Source organism: Agelaius tricolor, unplaced genomic scaffold, assembly GCF_023055355.1.
Source record: "Agelaius tricolor isolate 1412-34295 unplaced genomic scaffold, bAgeTri1.0.p SCAF_7, whole genome shotgun sequence".
In the NCBI taxonomy this organism is placed as follows: Eukaryota; Metazoa; Chordata; class Aves; order Passeriformes; family Icteridae; genus Agelaius; species Agelaius tricolor.
Window position 1 is genome coordinate 14,833,594 of NW_027269267.1, and position 13,000 is coordinate 14,846,593.

Sequence of the window (13,000 nt, forward strand, 5' to 3'; positions counted from 1 at the left end):
CAATGACACATACCTGTTGTCCTTGTTAAGTACCTATAATTAAAGGGGAAATTGACGAGCAAATGCACAGAAAATTGAAAAATTATCCAAACTAGGATTAAAAAATAATTAACAACCATTATAAACATGCATAGTGGTTCCTCTAAGACACTTTGAATTATGGAAAAAGAGAAAATAAATAAATAAAACTCACATACAGAGAACATCAGGAATAAACTTGTATAACATTAAGGTAAATTATATGTAACATATTTTTTAACTCTGCTCTTTGAGGTGCATCTTACCTTGATGTAGCTACTTATTTCTCCTTTGGAAATATTAATAGAATCATTGGTCATTCAAACTATCAACAGTTTAGTAATGAAAATCAAGCAAAGCAACACCAAAGACAGAAGTGTTTGCACTAAAAGACAGCAAAATTTGGTACATCTACTGCATTTGCAAGATTTGCTAAATTCTCCCAAATCTAGTAAATCTTTTAATCACCCAGTTTCTATTCTCTATTCATTTTCTCTTTTAGTGAAACAAGACCTTTTTTCCAAGTTACTGAGTAGTCAAGTTAAAAACACTAACAGCCTGCCTGTATATGAAGATCACATGGACCTGCACGGATATTCCAATATTTATGTCAGTGATATAGATTACAGAGAGAGAAGAATTTGTGATCCTTCCATCAGGAGTGTCAGAGACATCCCTGTGCTCTGAACACAGAAAGCAAAAGCAGCTGCCTAAAGCTCAGAAGTGCTCAGGACATCCACATTCACCTTCCCTTGTGCCAGGCACCTGATGGTTGCTCCTTTTCAGAATCCATGGGTCAAGGAACTGATGTTTCTTTTTCTCTAAACTTTTTCAAGAAGCCTCCAGTGACTAATCAAGTTTGGAGTTACTGTAGTTTTGTTGATATACTCACACAGCACATTTCCATTTCCAAGCTAATGGTCCTAATTTTTAGAATCAAATTTTGGAAGTGGGGATTTTCCAGTTCACATAGAAACTACTTTCCATAACCAAATTTTATTACACATTTTAAAATTATTTATCTTATTTCTCAAATTCTTCTTAGTAAACTCACTTACAAAGAGCAAAAATGGATGTGCCTTGAAGACAATAAAGTCCAATTTGCTCACTGAAAGCAGGGGCACTCAAGCAGATAGTGGAGAGGGTATCTGGTCCATTCACTCATTTACAGGAGTGGTCAGCCATAGATGTGAACAGAAAGAGTTTCAGGCAGCTACCTGTGAGGTAATCCTTCTGGAAGCACACATTCCTACCTTCCAGCAGCCAGCAGCAGAGGGAACTGTCCTCCTGGACTGGGTTTATATCCCTCTATTCTTTTGTAAAGAACAGAACACAACACCCTCTTTTCAGTTCATCTGCTAATGCAGTGAGTAGCACAGACCCTCACAACAAACCCCTCCAACTATTTGCCAACAAGTAATTGGTTCCTACCTCCTTTTCTTATTCTAATCAGCCATTAATTTATGAAAGAACCTTCTTTCTTGTCCCATGACAACTCTCAGTTATTAGTATTGGGAAAGAACCTCATCAATAGTGTTCTTTGGAAAAGAAGCATATGATCGTATCAAGCATACTTACTTGCTTTCTGAATTAAAAAAAGCCAAAACTCTAGTAGATTAAGAAAGCATGATTTTTTTTTCTAAAAGGAAAAGCAAAAAACATCTCACATTCTCATGTTCACTCTTCACTGTTATGTCATACGATTATTCATTCTTTCTATTCAATCATGTTGTGGTCACAACCAGATTCCTTCATATAAAGGCTAAAATGGCTTGTTATGCAGATCTCTCTGAACTGTCTTTTGAAAAACAGGATTTGATACTTGTCACACCTATTCTTTCTGTGCTGAGGCCACTATAAGTCATAGGCTACACATCAAAGCTGGTTGTTTGGAAACTTTTTGTCTAAGTTCCTTTGAAATACCTGGGAGAATATTATCTGGTCCTTATATTTGTCACAGTTCCTTGTATGAATTTCTTCTAAAGTCCCTTCTATTGACTTCTATTCTAAATTTTAAACAATTTCTGAGACTGACCTCTCACAAGAAAAAGTTCCAGAATTAGAATTTCCCAAACTCTTTCAATGCAAGGAATAATCTTATTTTTATGCCATAGAGACTCTCCTCTCTCAGGGAATTTGACAAACAGGTTTTAGTATAAGTTCTTATGCTCCTAGAAATTTGGTCCATGAAATTTTTCTGGGCTTGCTATATCACAATTTTACATCTAACTTGCTAGAGTTCAAGCTTAATTCTTATTCTCAAATGATTCTGGTTTCTAGAACTTTTTTTTCTGTTATTTAACTAGGCCTTTAAAATTGCCACAGTTCTGTGGCATGTGAGCAGGCCCCAGAACTTTGTACAGATTACTACTGAAAACACAACTGCAAAGCAGTAAGGTAGCAGAATTAATGGGAAATCAGTAGTGATGTGTCAAATGTTTATCAGCAGCTTCTACCAGAGAATGTCCCTCCCACATCACCCAGGGCTCTTGCCCCATAAAAACAATGCCACTGCCATAAAAACACAGCAGCCAGCAGTGGCAGACAGTACTGTGCCTTTCTCTGAATCCTCCCTTCTCTTGCACATCATTTTTAGGGCATGATTACATTTTTACCTCTCTCTCAAGTACAAGAGGATTTTGTTCAGAAAGAGCCACCTAAACCCTTTTCCTCTTTGAAACAGTCCTAAAAGGACTGAGAGTCAGTGGCACTGTCCAAACTTCCAGGTCACTTGCCAGCAGAACGAGAAGTTCAGCAGTTATGATATAGAAAATACAATCACCTCTACACCCATGACTGATGGGTTACATTTGACAACTGCCTCTTTTTTGCCTCCTGACTCTTTCAGACACAGCAAGTGTGAAATGTTCAGTGGCTCCAGCCTCTCATCACAGTTTTCTCTAATGTGCCGTGGCAGAGAGACTGGGACAGCTGAACACTGCTCAAATTTGAAAGAACCCAATATTAAAGAAGGTATAACAGCAATGGCTCTCATTTTTCTCTGAGCAGGCTTCCTCTCCACTCACACAAAACCTTCCTAGCAGCAGTGGTGGCTGGAGGAAGAGCAGCTGTAATGCTTCAGGGGTACCTCAGAGCTGTGACCACCTCAGCCAATGCTACCTCAGATGATCAACAAAAATGTGACTGCCTAATGATGGCAGCCCTCTAATTAAGGCAGCCCTCTAAATTGAGCACTAATTTTAATCAAAAGAATTTCCTAATTATTATACGTGCTTTACAAATGAGATCACTTAAGACACAAAAAAAATTTAAGTGAGTGCTTTGAAGGCAAAACTGTTTACAGAAATTGGTAGAAGCAAATACCAGCAATTGCCTGTCCTCTGTTGTACCTTCTTCAGTGTGATACATTAACTTTGTGCCTTTCTTTCTGTGACCAAAAGAGATTCAGGAGAAAAAAGGAGAATCACTCAGCAATTTTTGAGGTCCTGACTCTGGGGACTGAGACCACAGAAGTGGTGGCAGCCACTTTTCAGACCCTAACAGCTTAGAATGAGAAGGCTGATTTAACATACAAAGCTAATAAGAGCAAAGAGAATTGCCAGGGTAAAGGTAAAACTGTTGCACAAAGACTGGCATAGAATTTTAAAGCCTGTTAGAAAATTTCAATTCAAACCCCATTAAAGCAAACAGGAATGAACATACAAACTCCTAATACATCATTGAAAAACTCAGCTCTTCCATCTTATTTGTTTCCACACTAGAATATATGCTGCCTAAAACCAGCCAGTAACAAAAAATAGAATCAGACAAATAGTACTGCACATACAGGTAAGAATTTTCAGTTAACTACAGATATCACTCCTTGCCCTTGAATGAATTGAACAAATCCACTGGATATACTCTCTTATGTTTTCTGGTCTATATCACAGTCTTCTCTAGTCACATTTATTGTTACGTATCTGTCAATACTAAAGGACAGAACTGCTATCACTGTGTATTTATGGAGATGTGTGTACATATTTTTGCTACAGAAAACAGAAGATAGAGACATTACGCTTTAATAAAAGTGATTTAAGTTATCATTCACAATGGACAGAGTACAAACACACACACATGCACACACACACTCTTAAGTCTCACAGCTGAATTACCAGGTTTGAACTTTTAATTTTCAGTCATAAGAAACACAACAGGTACAGCTGTTATCTGAAGCTTGATACATACATTCCCAAACAAGCACTTTATAAGGAGGCTCAGAAGGAAGATACTCACTGATTTGGTTGGTAGATGCACTATAAAAAGCATTTACAGTAGTTGGGCTTGTAAACCATCTGTAGTAAGAACAAGAGAAATTGTCTGTCAGTACATTGGCATTCACCTTTATGAATCAAAGGAGCAAAGATAAAAATTGAACTCAGTAGAAGAAAGTAAAACATTAGGAACTTAAGATACATTAAAGTTTAAATATTTCTCCATTTCAGTACATGCTACCTTCACTTTCTAGAACATTGAAATCTATTGTTTAATGACTTTAACTGCATACAGTCAATAAATGCCCAACAGGAGCAATTCTTAGTGTTCCTATCATGTGATCTGTTTAATTTTTAAGTGACCACTGTGCTTGTGAAGCCAGCCATGCTGATGAAACAAAATTCACCCAGAAGAGGCTGCAACACGGACAGCAGCTGTGAAAACTCTCCTGGGTGTCTTTCAAACACGTGTGGAGGAACTCCATGTGGGAATTAGAGGAAAGCATTTTGAAACAAGTAAAGTGGCTTTAGAGGCTTTGCTGAGCAACTACTTGGAAAATTAGGATTATGCCAGCAACATAAACAGATAATTTCTGGGAATGTAAATTCAAAATAAACAGCTTCATGTTCTGTACCCTATGCACTGAGCATGACCATCCTAAACAAACAGACCTCGTGCCAGGCATTTTTTCTCATAGTTTGATTTCTCATATATACTGGAAGAAACCTTAGATTTAAATAGGAGTTGGACTTTGATGATCCTTGTGAGTCCTTTCCCACTCAGGATATTCTATGATTCTATGAATAGCAAATGAATCTCCTTAGCCTAAGCTCTTCTGTATTGACAGTGGCTTCAACCACATGAATGGAAAATCTTGACTGACTTCAGCTGGATCCAAATCCCCTCAGATGAAACCCTGAGTTCAGTGAGCCCAAAATTTCACTTTGTGGTTTTATAAGAGAGAAATTAGGCTAAAGAAATAAAGATGATGATAATTAGTGGTTAGTTCATAATAACTTAGAAGCAACTCCAGTAAATGTTCAAACAGGAACATCCTGATGTCATTAGCAAAATATTACTCAAAATTTTAAAAAACTGTGTGAATGCAATGTAATTGCTTTGGAAAATTTCTTTTAAAGAGAAGAGAAAGGAGCTGCAAAACAATGAGTAAGATCTTTCCAAAGGAAGATCTATCAGAATATGGAAAATGTGTGATATCAATGACAATGTATACACAATTCATGCTTTTAAATAGCCCCCTTAGTAAAAGAATCATCTGCAGATCCTGACTGTTTTTCTGACAACTGATGTCCTCACTTAAACCATGTAACAAAGGGGATAGTTCAAAAATGGCAGCATTTTGTCTTTTATCAATAAATTTAACTGCTTGTATAATTCTCCAAGCTGAGCAGCTTATTGTGCAATACATCAACTAGAAAAACTAATAAATGAAGGCTAAAAGAATGATGTCATGTACATATCCTAACCATCCATTACATTACATGCTCTAATTGTCAGAGATAACTTTCCCTGTCTTGTTTATTAGGAGATTGTGGAGGGGAGGAGTAGGGGGAGGTTGTTTTCTGGTCTATTTTCTGCTTTCTTCATAGTAAGGAGATTAAATGTTAGAGGTAATGTAGTAAGATAATGGAAAATTGAAGAAAGAATGTATATGGTGAGGAGACAAAGAAAAAAATTAGGGGCTTAATTAACTACATTTGAATTTCATGTTTGTTCATAGCAGCAATCAGCTGAACTGTTTTGAAGGATGCAAGCCTGCCATTCATGCCTTGGGACTGGTGCTCCAGGCTTAGCTGTAAATCTGGAGGACTGTCCCTTTTATGAAAAGGAGAAAACCCATCTGAAAGAGTCAAGACTTCAATTTATATTTTACTCTAAGTTTGAGCAAAGACACATAGTGTTGTGACTGGCACCTCACCCTCTTGGCTTGTTCTGCTTACAATGGCCTTTCTGTTCTCAAACAGCAATTTTTAAGCATGAAAAAGGCTTCTGGGACAGAAAATGCTCCCTTTTTGCAAAGTCCTCTTAGCCTTTTATTTCCAGCCAGAGGATCAAGGGCCTGAGACGTATAACAGACACTTCAAAACAGATTAATGTGCTGTGGCTCTTCTCTCCATCCTCTGGGGGGGCTTAGCACAGCTAGCTGCAGAGAAGAACCACCACAAGCAGCAGCAAAGAGCTCTTCACTGACTAGAGACAGCTCTCCAACAGCACAAGTTTGCTCTTGCTCTTCCTGGGTGAGGAGTGGTGATGCAGGAACTTGCTCCCCATAGCAGCACCTCAGTCTGCCCAACAGCAGCAGTGAATGCTGGGGACATTTGGTCCACATTTACTGAGGGAGGACTTCACACCACCCTCTGGCCATACTTTCATACCTATGAACTCATCAATTTGTAGCTGGCAGGTGAAGACAAATCACCACATCCCTGTCCTGAGGTTGCTGCTTTTCTCATGATCTACAAGAGCAGAGCCCATCCTGTTTGCTGAGCTTAGCATGAGAACAAGGCTGAGAACAGCCTTGATTTTCCCAGTGCAAAACTGAACTCAGTTCTTTCCAGGTTGCTCCTTTATAAAAATGCCTTAAGAATGATCCTGTATGGAATTCATTTTGCTTTTAAGCAGTTAGGAAGAGGACATGTAGCAGCCATACTGAGAATTCAGGAAGAATGAGAGTTCTCTGGTAAAAAAGCAGAGTATTTAATATTTGACATTTGGCAAGAAGCATATTTCTAGTCCAGCATTTTGTTGTACCATTCTGAGCCCTCTCAAAAAATTTAGGAAGTATTTTCCACAAAAGAGTAGCAATAACCAAGACTGCTTCCATCCAGACTAGCAGAACAACTTCAATTCTCCTCTGCCATGCACTTTCATTTCCTTGAGTGACGGAACCTTCAGGGACAGTCCTTAACTAATAACACACCAAATTACAACATGAAGGGATGTAATAAATAGCTGCTGTTGCTGTTAAATTTTAAGGTGAAGCAAATTTAGAAATAACTCTCCCATTCCTGCTTGAAGTCAGATTCCCTGAACATTTGCTCTAGGTCTGGTTACAATTTCTGTGTGCTTTATCTACTCACAGAAGGATAGAAAAAAATAAAGGCATCACACATTCCTAGCTCTTATTAACTACAAAGTAAATAAATAAAAATTCTACAACTGTTTACACTGTTTTTATTTGCTATAAGTTTGTGAAAAGGGGACAGCTTTGAATGATGTCCTGTAGCGTTACCTATCTACTTCTGCGGCAGTCAAAACCTAATTCTGCAGAGCTGACACTTGTAAGGTTGAGATTTCTCTTGTAGAAATAAAATGTGAAACAGACACTGAGATAGCAATTGGGGCAGAAACTCTCTTAGTCTGTGTTCTTGAGGCTGAAATGTCCTCTGATATTTTCTTTCTGTATTAAGAGTATAGTGTGCTACATTGCCATTCATGAACAGGGGTGGTTGGGAACAGTTACAACACAGAAAAAAGCTAATTAGTTTATTTAATTCTCTGCAAAGCACAACCTGAATTTGCAAATTGATCCTCAGTTTTTTGAATTGGAAGAAATCATTCGGTCTTCTGTTCAACATTCAAAGTAAGAAATAAAAAATAAATAATCATGTAAACAAAGAAAATGAACTTGTGAATGTACAAAGAATTAAGCTGATTAGAAGTGAAAAGCTGTACAAAGTTTCTGGAAGCTGGAAAAGGTCTTCCAAAGAAAACACTAAGAAAAACTTCTATATGGGAGGCAACCTTCAAGGTGACTTTCAAAATTGTATTTCCTCTTCTTATTGTTAGTCTCTTCTATATTTTCCCATGTAGAAATAGATTATTATCCCAGGCCAGGTTGCCATCTGTCTCCCTTAGGAATGGACAAGCAGCGAGGATGGTAAGGCTGGGCCCAGCCTTCAGTGCCACATCCCTGCTTAAAATGAGGCTCAAAGACCAGGAAAAGGCTCCAGGAGGCTCCTTTCCAGCCTCGCCTCTCCAGGGCAGGTCCCAGCCACACAATTTCCAGCAACATCTCTCCAACAGACAGCAGCCTGCCCAGTGTTTTTGATGGCTGCTTTTCCCTTTTTGCAGAAGGAGCTTTTACACCATCCTTAGAGGTATCCAACCCAGAACCTCTCAGAGCTGCCCTCCCTTGTGGCAAACCAAGAGCCAGGGCTTACACACAATTGTGTGTGGTCAAGAAAAATAAAGATAAATCCTGGAGGAGACCCCAGAGTCCTCTTATAGCATCCTTCTTTTGTATTCTCATATTGGGATACCAGACACCTACATCCCCAGCTCTGAAAGTCTAGTGAAAAACAGAAAGGTTTGGCCAGGTCTAAAAATCTTAGATTATGTGCTGACTTCAAAGGAGAAAGATGGATAATAATGAAGTGGTGGGGCCAAGTAGTCCTCTGATGCTTTGTTATTTGCAAGTATGATATCAGTGTTAAGAAGGACAGATTCTGTCTCTGATTAAAAGGTGCAGGCATGTGCAGGCACACACACAAGGATATTTGTATGTATGAATGTGTGTGACTCCATGGAAGGATAGACAAATGCAACTAAAACTCTGACTTTCCTTAATTGTTCCCTTCCCGTGGCCATCACTTCCCCCTGTACTGCCTTTCACTTTCCTCTGCTCCAGGTGTATCTCCCCTGGTTTATAATGATTGTCCTCACACCTGGTGCCCACCTTCCCACACTGCTCCTTCCAGACTCTCCATTGGGCCCTCTCAACCTAACCTGGGCTGGTTTGTGCACCACATTCCTCAGCTCCTGCACAAATCCCTTTCATTTTTCTCTCTGCTGATACCTGAGCACTTTTCTTCTTGTTGGAGAGAGCCAGCTGTGAAGGTGACAGTCACCTCCCCAGCCAGCTGTGAGAATGGCAGCTGGCATCAGGGCTGGTGTTGAGCACAAATGACACCTCCCAGAGCTGTGGTGTCCCCAGGGGAGCCTGGCCCCAGGACTGGAAGAAGAGGCAGCTCCAGCACCCCAGTGCCTTGTCACAGCTTTAGGGTACCAGTGGGGCTGGGTGTGGAACATCACCCATGCCCTGAGCAATGAGAGCTCATCTGAGTTCCTCCATGCTCCCCTCTCCTGTCAGGCAGATAAATGCCAGGGATGGAGGGAACAGGAGAACAAAGATTTTTATAATTACTCCTGATTTAGGTTTTTTTTCCTTCCTTTTTTTTAATTAAAAACTGTTGAATTTCCAAAACAATATACTTTTCCACTTTGTTATCTCTTAGGATCTTTTGGTCATTGTGACCCAAGAATGTTAAAAGTCTCTTTTCCCAGCCCAAGTGCTTGAAGAATGAGTGAGAGCTCTTCATTTCTCGGTCTCAAGGTTGTTTATTGTGTCTTACCTTTAAAAAATTTTCTCCTGCCCTGCCGAGGTCCATCCAGCAGGACAGTTCCAGGCACTCTGCCTGCCCCCGGGGTGCTCTTATGTCTTTATACTAAAAACTACACATACAATGTTTACAATTACTTTCCAATACCTATCACCTATGTTAGACAGTGAGCTTCTACTCTAAACCAATCTAAAAGTGCCAACATCACAGCAGAAGATGGAGGCCATGAAGAAGAAGAAGAAAGGCTGGACATGCCCAGATCCCTCCATCTTGCCCCCCTGAATCCCCATTCCAGAAACCCCAAAATCTACTTTTTCACCCCATGATAAATTCACTATTATTCTACTTAACTGTTGTGGCCTGCAGATCTTCATCTCAGGTTGGTAGTTTGCTCCATGGGTCATAATCAAACACACAGGTGTTTTGGGCTCTGTGCCAGGGCTTCTGATCCCCCTGGCAGGGGTCTTGGCTGGCCTGGACAGACAGAGGGATGTCCTGGGTTCCCACAGTTATCCATATTCCCCCTTGTTTTATCCAACTGCTTTGTCTTGTGTCTCCCGTCTCTCTCCATCCCCTGATGGTCTTTCCCTGGTGCTTTGATTGAACTATCATTTTAATTTCACATTTAGCTGAGGAAACTGATTCCAGTTTGAAATAATTATTGAGAAACATGGACTGTCTGCTAAAAGAATATAGTGTTTTACCTTTTGGGTGTAATATTATTTTAGCAACTTTTATTTTATTTCCTTAAACACTAATTTTCTTATTTACCTTTTTTGGTCCACAACTTTGATGATCTTATAATATCTATCTTGAAATATAAATGTTATGCTAAAAGCTACTAAACTAGGGAAAAGAAGAAATGAAGCAAATAGAAACAAAACCCCAAGGGTAATTAGCTATTAACATAGCACCAAGCCTCATCAAAAATTCTGTGGAGTTATATGAAATGTAAAAGTTTAAAAAACAAAAACAGAAAAATGGGAAAGAAAAAGAAGGCAAAAGCATCAGAAAGCAGTGGAATATGATGATTTAAAAGTGAAAAGTAGATAAAAAGTGGCTGATATTTTTGAGGCAAGGTTTGACATGACTTAGACTGGTGAGTGGGAGTTATTGGTTTATTTAAATAAATTTTTAAAAAAATTCTGTAGGCAGCAATGACTCTGTGCCTTGGTGTCCCTCAGCAGGCAGAGTGACACCACTTTCAGAGCCCTTTTCTATCACTGAACAGTTGCAGAGACAGAATAATATCCCAGCAGGAGCCCTAATTATCCCTCCCTGCCAGGGCTCAGGTGAGATTACCTCCAGCCCTGCAGAAGGCAGAGCAAATAGCTGTGCTAACAAAGGGAAGGGACCAGAAATCAAACTGGCACCCAGCAGGCCTGAATGTGCTCTGAGGGCTGACAAGAAAAGAGCTACAAAGGTGATGAGGGGCTGGCTATTATGTGGTCCTGGGAATAAGAGGTAAAGACAGGCATGAGAAGGGTTCAATCTTGTAGAGGGCAATTGGATAACACTTTCATTTTTTAAGCATACCCATGTGACAGCTCTCAGAATACAGTCCTGGAGTCAGGGGCTGCCTACCACATGATTTCCTCTCAGGAGAGCTTTCCCAACCTGTGCCAAGTCTACAGGTTCTGCATCAGGGCTGGCTGCCCCAGGGCTGACCACTGCCATAGAGAGGCCAGTGCTGTTCCACTGCTCCCTTGGAACTGCTGCCCTGAAGAGAACACACCACCACGGTCTGGTCCTGCATCCAGGAAAATCCCTAAAATCATACCCCAGGGCTGACCAGTGCAATGTCAGAGAAAGCTGCGATGAGAAGGTAAAATTCACAATTAAATCTAAGTTATAAATAATGCCTTGAACACACAGGGCCAAATTAAAACACTTCAACCATGAGCAACCTTAGTTTGTCCCCCTGCCTCGTGGACAGCACAGAGCCACCCCCAGAAGAAGGCATGGTTCAGTTTGAGTAGGGTTTCTGGAGCCCTAAGGAAATAAAACCACTGGAGCTAAGCACTGCCACTGATTTCAAAGTCTGTGTGTAGAAGAAGTCATTTTTAAGGAGCATGATTAGACTAATTAAGTTCTGCTTAGGTTTTAATTTGCATTTTAAGGATTTGATTACCCACCAGTAAGAAAAGAGAAGGATTCTCTTATGTATTTTATGAAAGTTTGTGACACAATCTGCACTCTCATGTTTACAAATAAATAAAAATAACACACGTAGATTCAATTATGTTCCATTCTGTATCATTGCTATCAACAGCAGGTAACTAAACAATGCTGATTTGTATTTCTAATAATAACATTATCTCTTACTATGATTTCATTCCTACAGAATTCAGTTCATAAATCCCTGCTGTACCATTTCAAACTCTAACTGTGACCAGGAGACATAATCCATTTTTAATTGCAATTCAATTACCCCTTTTTTCATTAAATTAAGTTTAAGCTTCAAGCACATGACTATTCTGCATATGAACAGGGATACCTTCAAAAAGAAAATTCACAGGAGTTTCTGAATAATGGGAGTTTGCCCATAGGCTTTTTGTGGCATATCATATTGCTGTTAACATAATTCTATTAAAACTTAATATATAACAGTATTTAATATAAAAATTAAATAATATAAGTTAAAATATTGTTAGAAGATTATGTAAATTTGCCTTTTGTCTACTCACTCTGTTTTTGGAACTTCTTTTCTAAGCCAGTAGAAATCAGATTGGGCTGCGTATTTGCGAGTTTGCAATACATTGCCAAAATAATCACTTTCTGTAAACTTCATCTGTACCAAGAAAGCACAGACATTTTTAAAGCATGTCCAAAGAAACAAAAGCTCACATAAAACAAGCAGAACTTTTATTTTATATGAGATAATTACCTAATTTTTTTGCGATTATCAAAGCAAGTAAAATTTTCACACTTGGTAGGAAGAATAAATATTTTATGAGCTTAGTTAAAAAAAAAAAAACAACCAGTGGCTGAACAGATATATACAAGGGTCTGGAGCACTGGGAAAACTCTTCATTGTGCAGAGTGCTGCTGAAGGAATCATAAGCACCCAACAGTGCATTGCAGACTGCACATTTCCATGGCTATTATTAAGAGAGCCTCTTTCCCAAGAGGAAGTAGGCTTACTTTTATTTTTAAAAGTGCATTTTAAAACCACTTCCAACAATGTAATGAAGTCCCTTTTTCAGTTTGTTTTACATTTTATAAAAAATATTTCATATTCTGTGCCTTCTGAGAGTTCTACCACATTAAATATTTACAGCCATAGGGCTACATGCTTCCATAAGTTTCCAAATCTAATAGCATTCACACACACAAAACTAAACAGGCAAGGAAAAGGGATGTTAATAGGTTATAAATCCCTTTCATCAGTTTAAAACAATTCTAGG

General features: G+C 39.1%; 1 protein-coding gene and 1 long non-coding RNA gene across 6 annotated transcripts in view; one reads left to right on the plus strand and one right to left on the minus strand.

The window, feature by feature from the left end:
- The window catches only part of LOC139591619 (uncharacterized), a 413,264-nt gene that overhangs the window by 329,581 nt on the left and 70,683 nt on the right, over positions 1-13,000 (plus strand). The gene's annotated exons all lie outside the window — the stretch shown is intronic.
- The window catches only part of PHEX (phosphate regulating endopeptidase X-linked), a 95,502-nt gene that overhangs the window by 20,442 nt on the left and 62,060 nt on the right, over positions 1-13,000 (minus strand). Inside the window, exons 14-15 of the mRNA XM_071430398.1 lie at positions 12,281-12,384; positions 4,252-4,310 (exon numbers count right to left, since the gene is read on the minus strand). Coding sequence (XP_071286499.1) covers positions 4,252-4,310; positions 12,281-12,384 — 163 coding nt within the window. The remainder of the gene's footprint in view (positions 1-4,251; positions 4,311-12,280; positions 12,385-13,000) is intronic.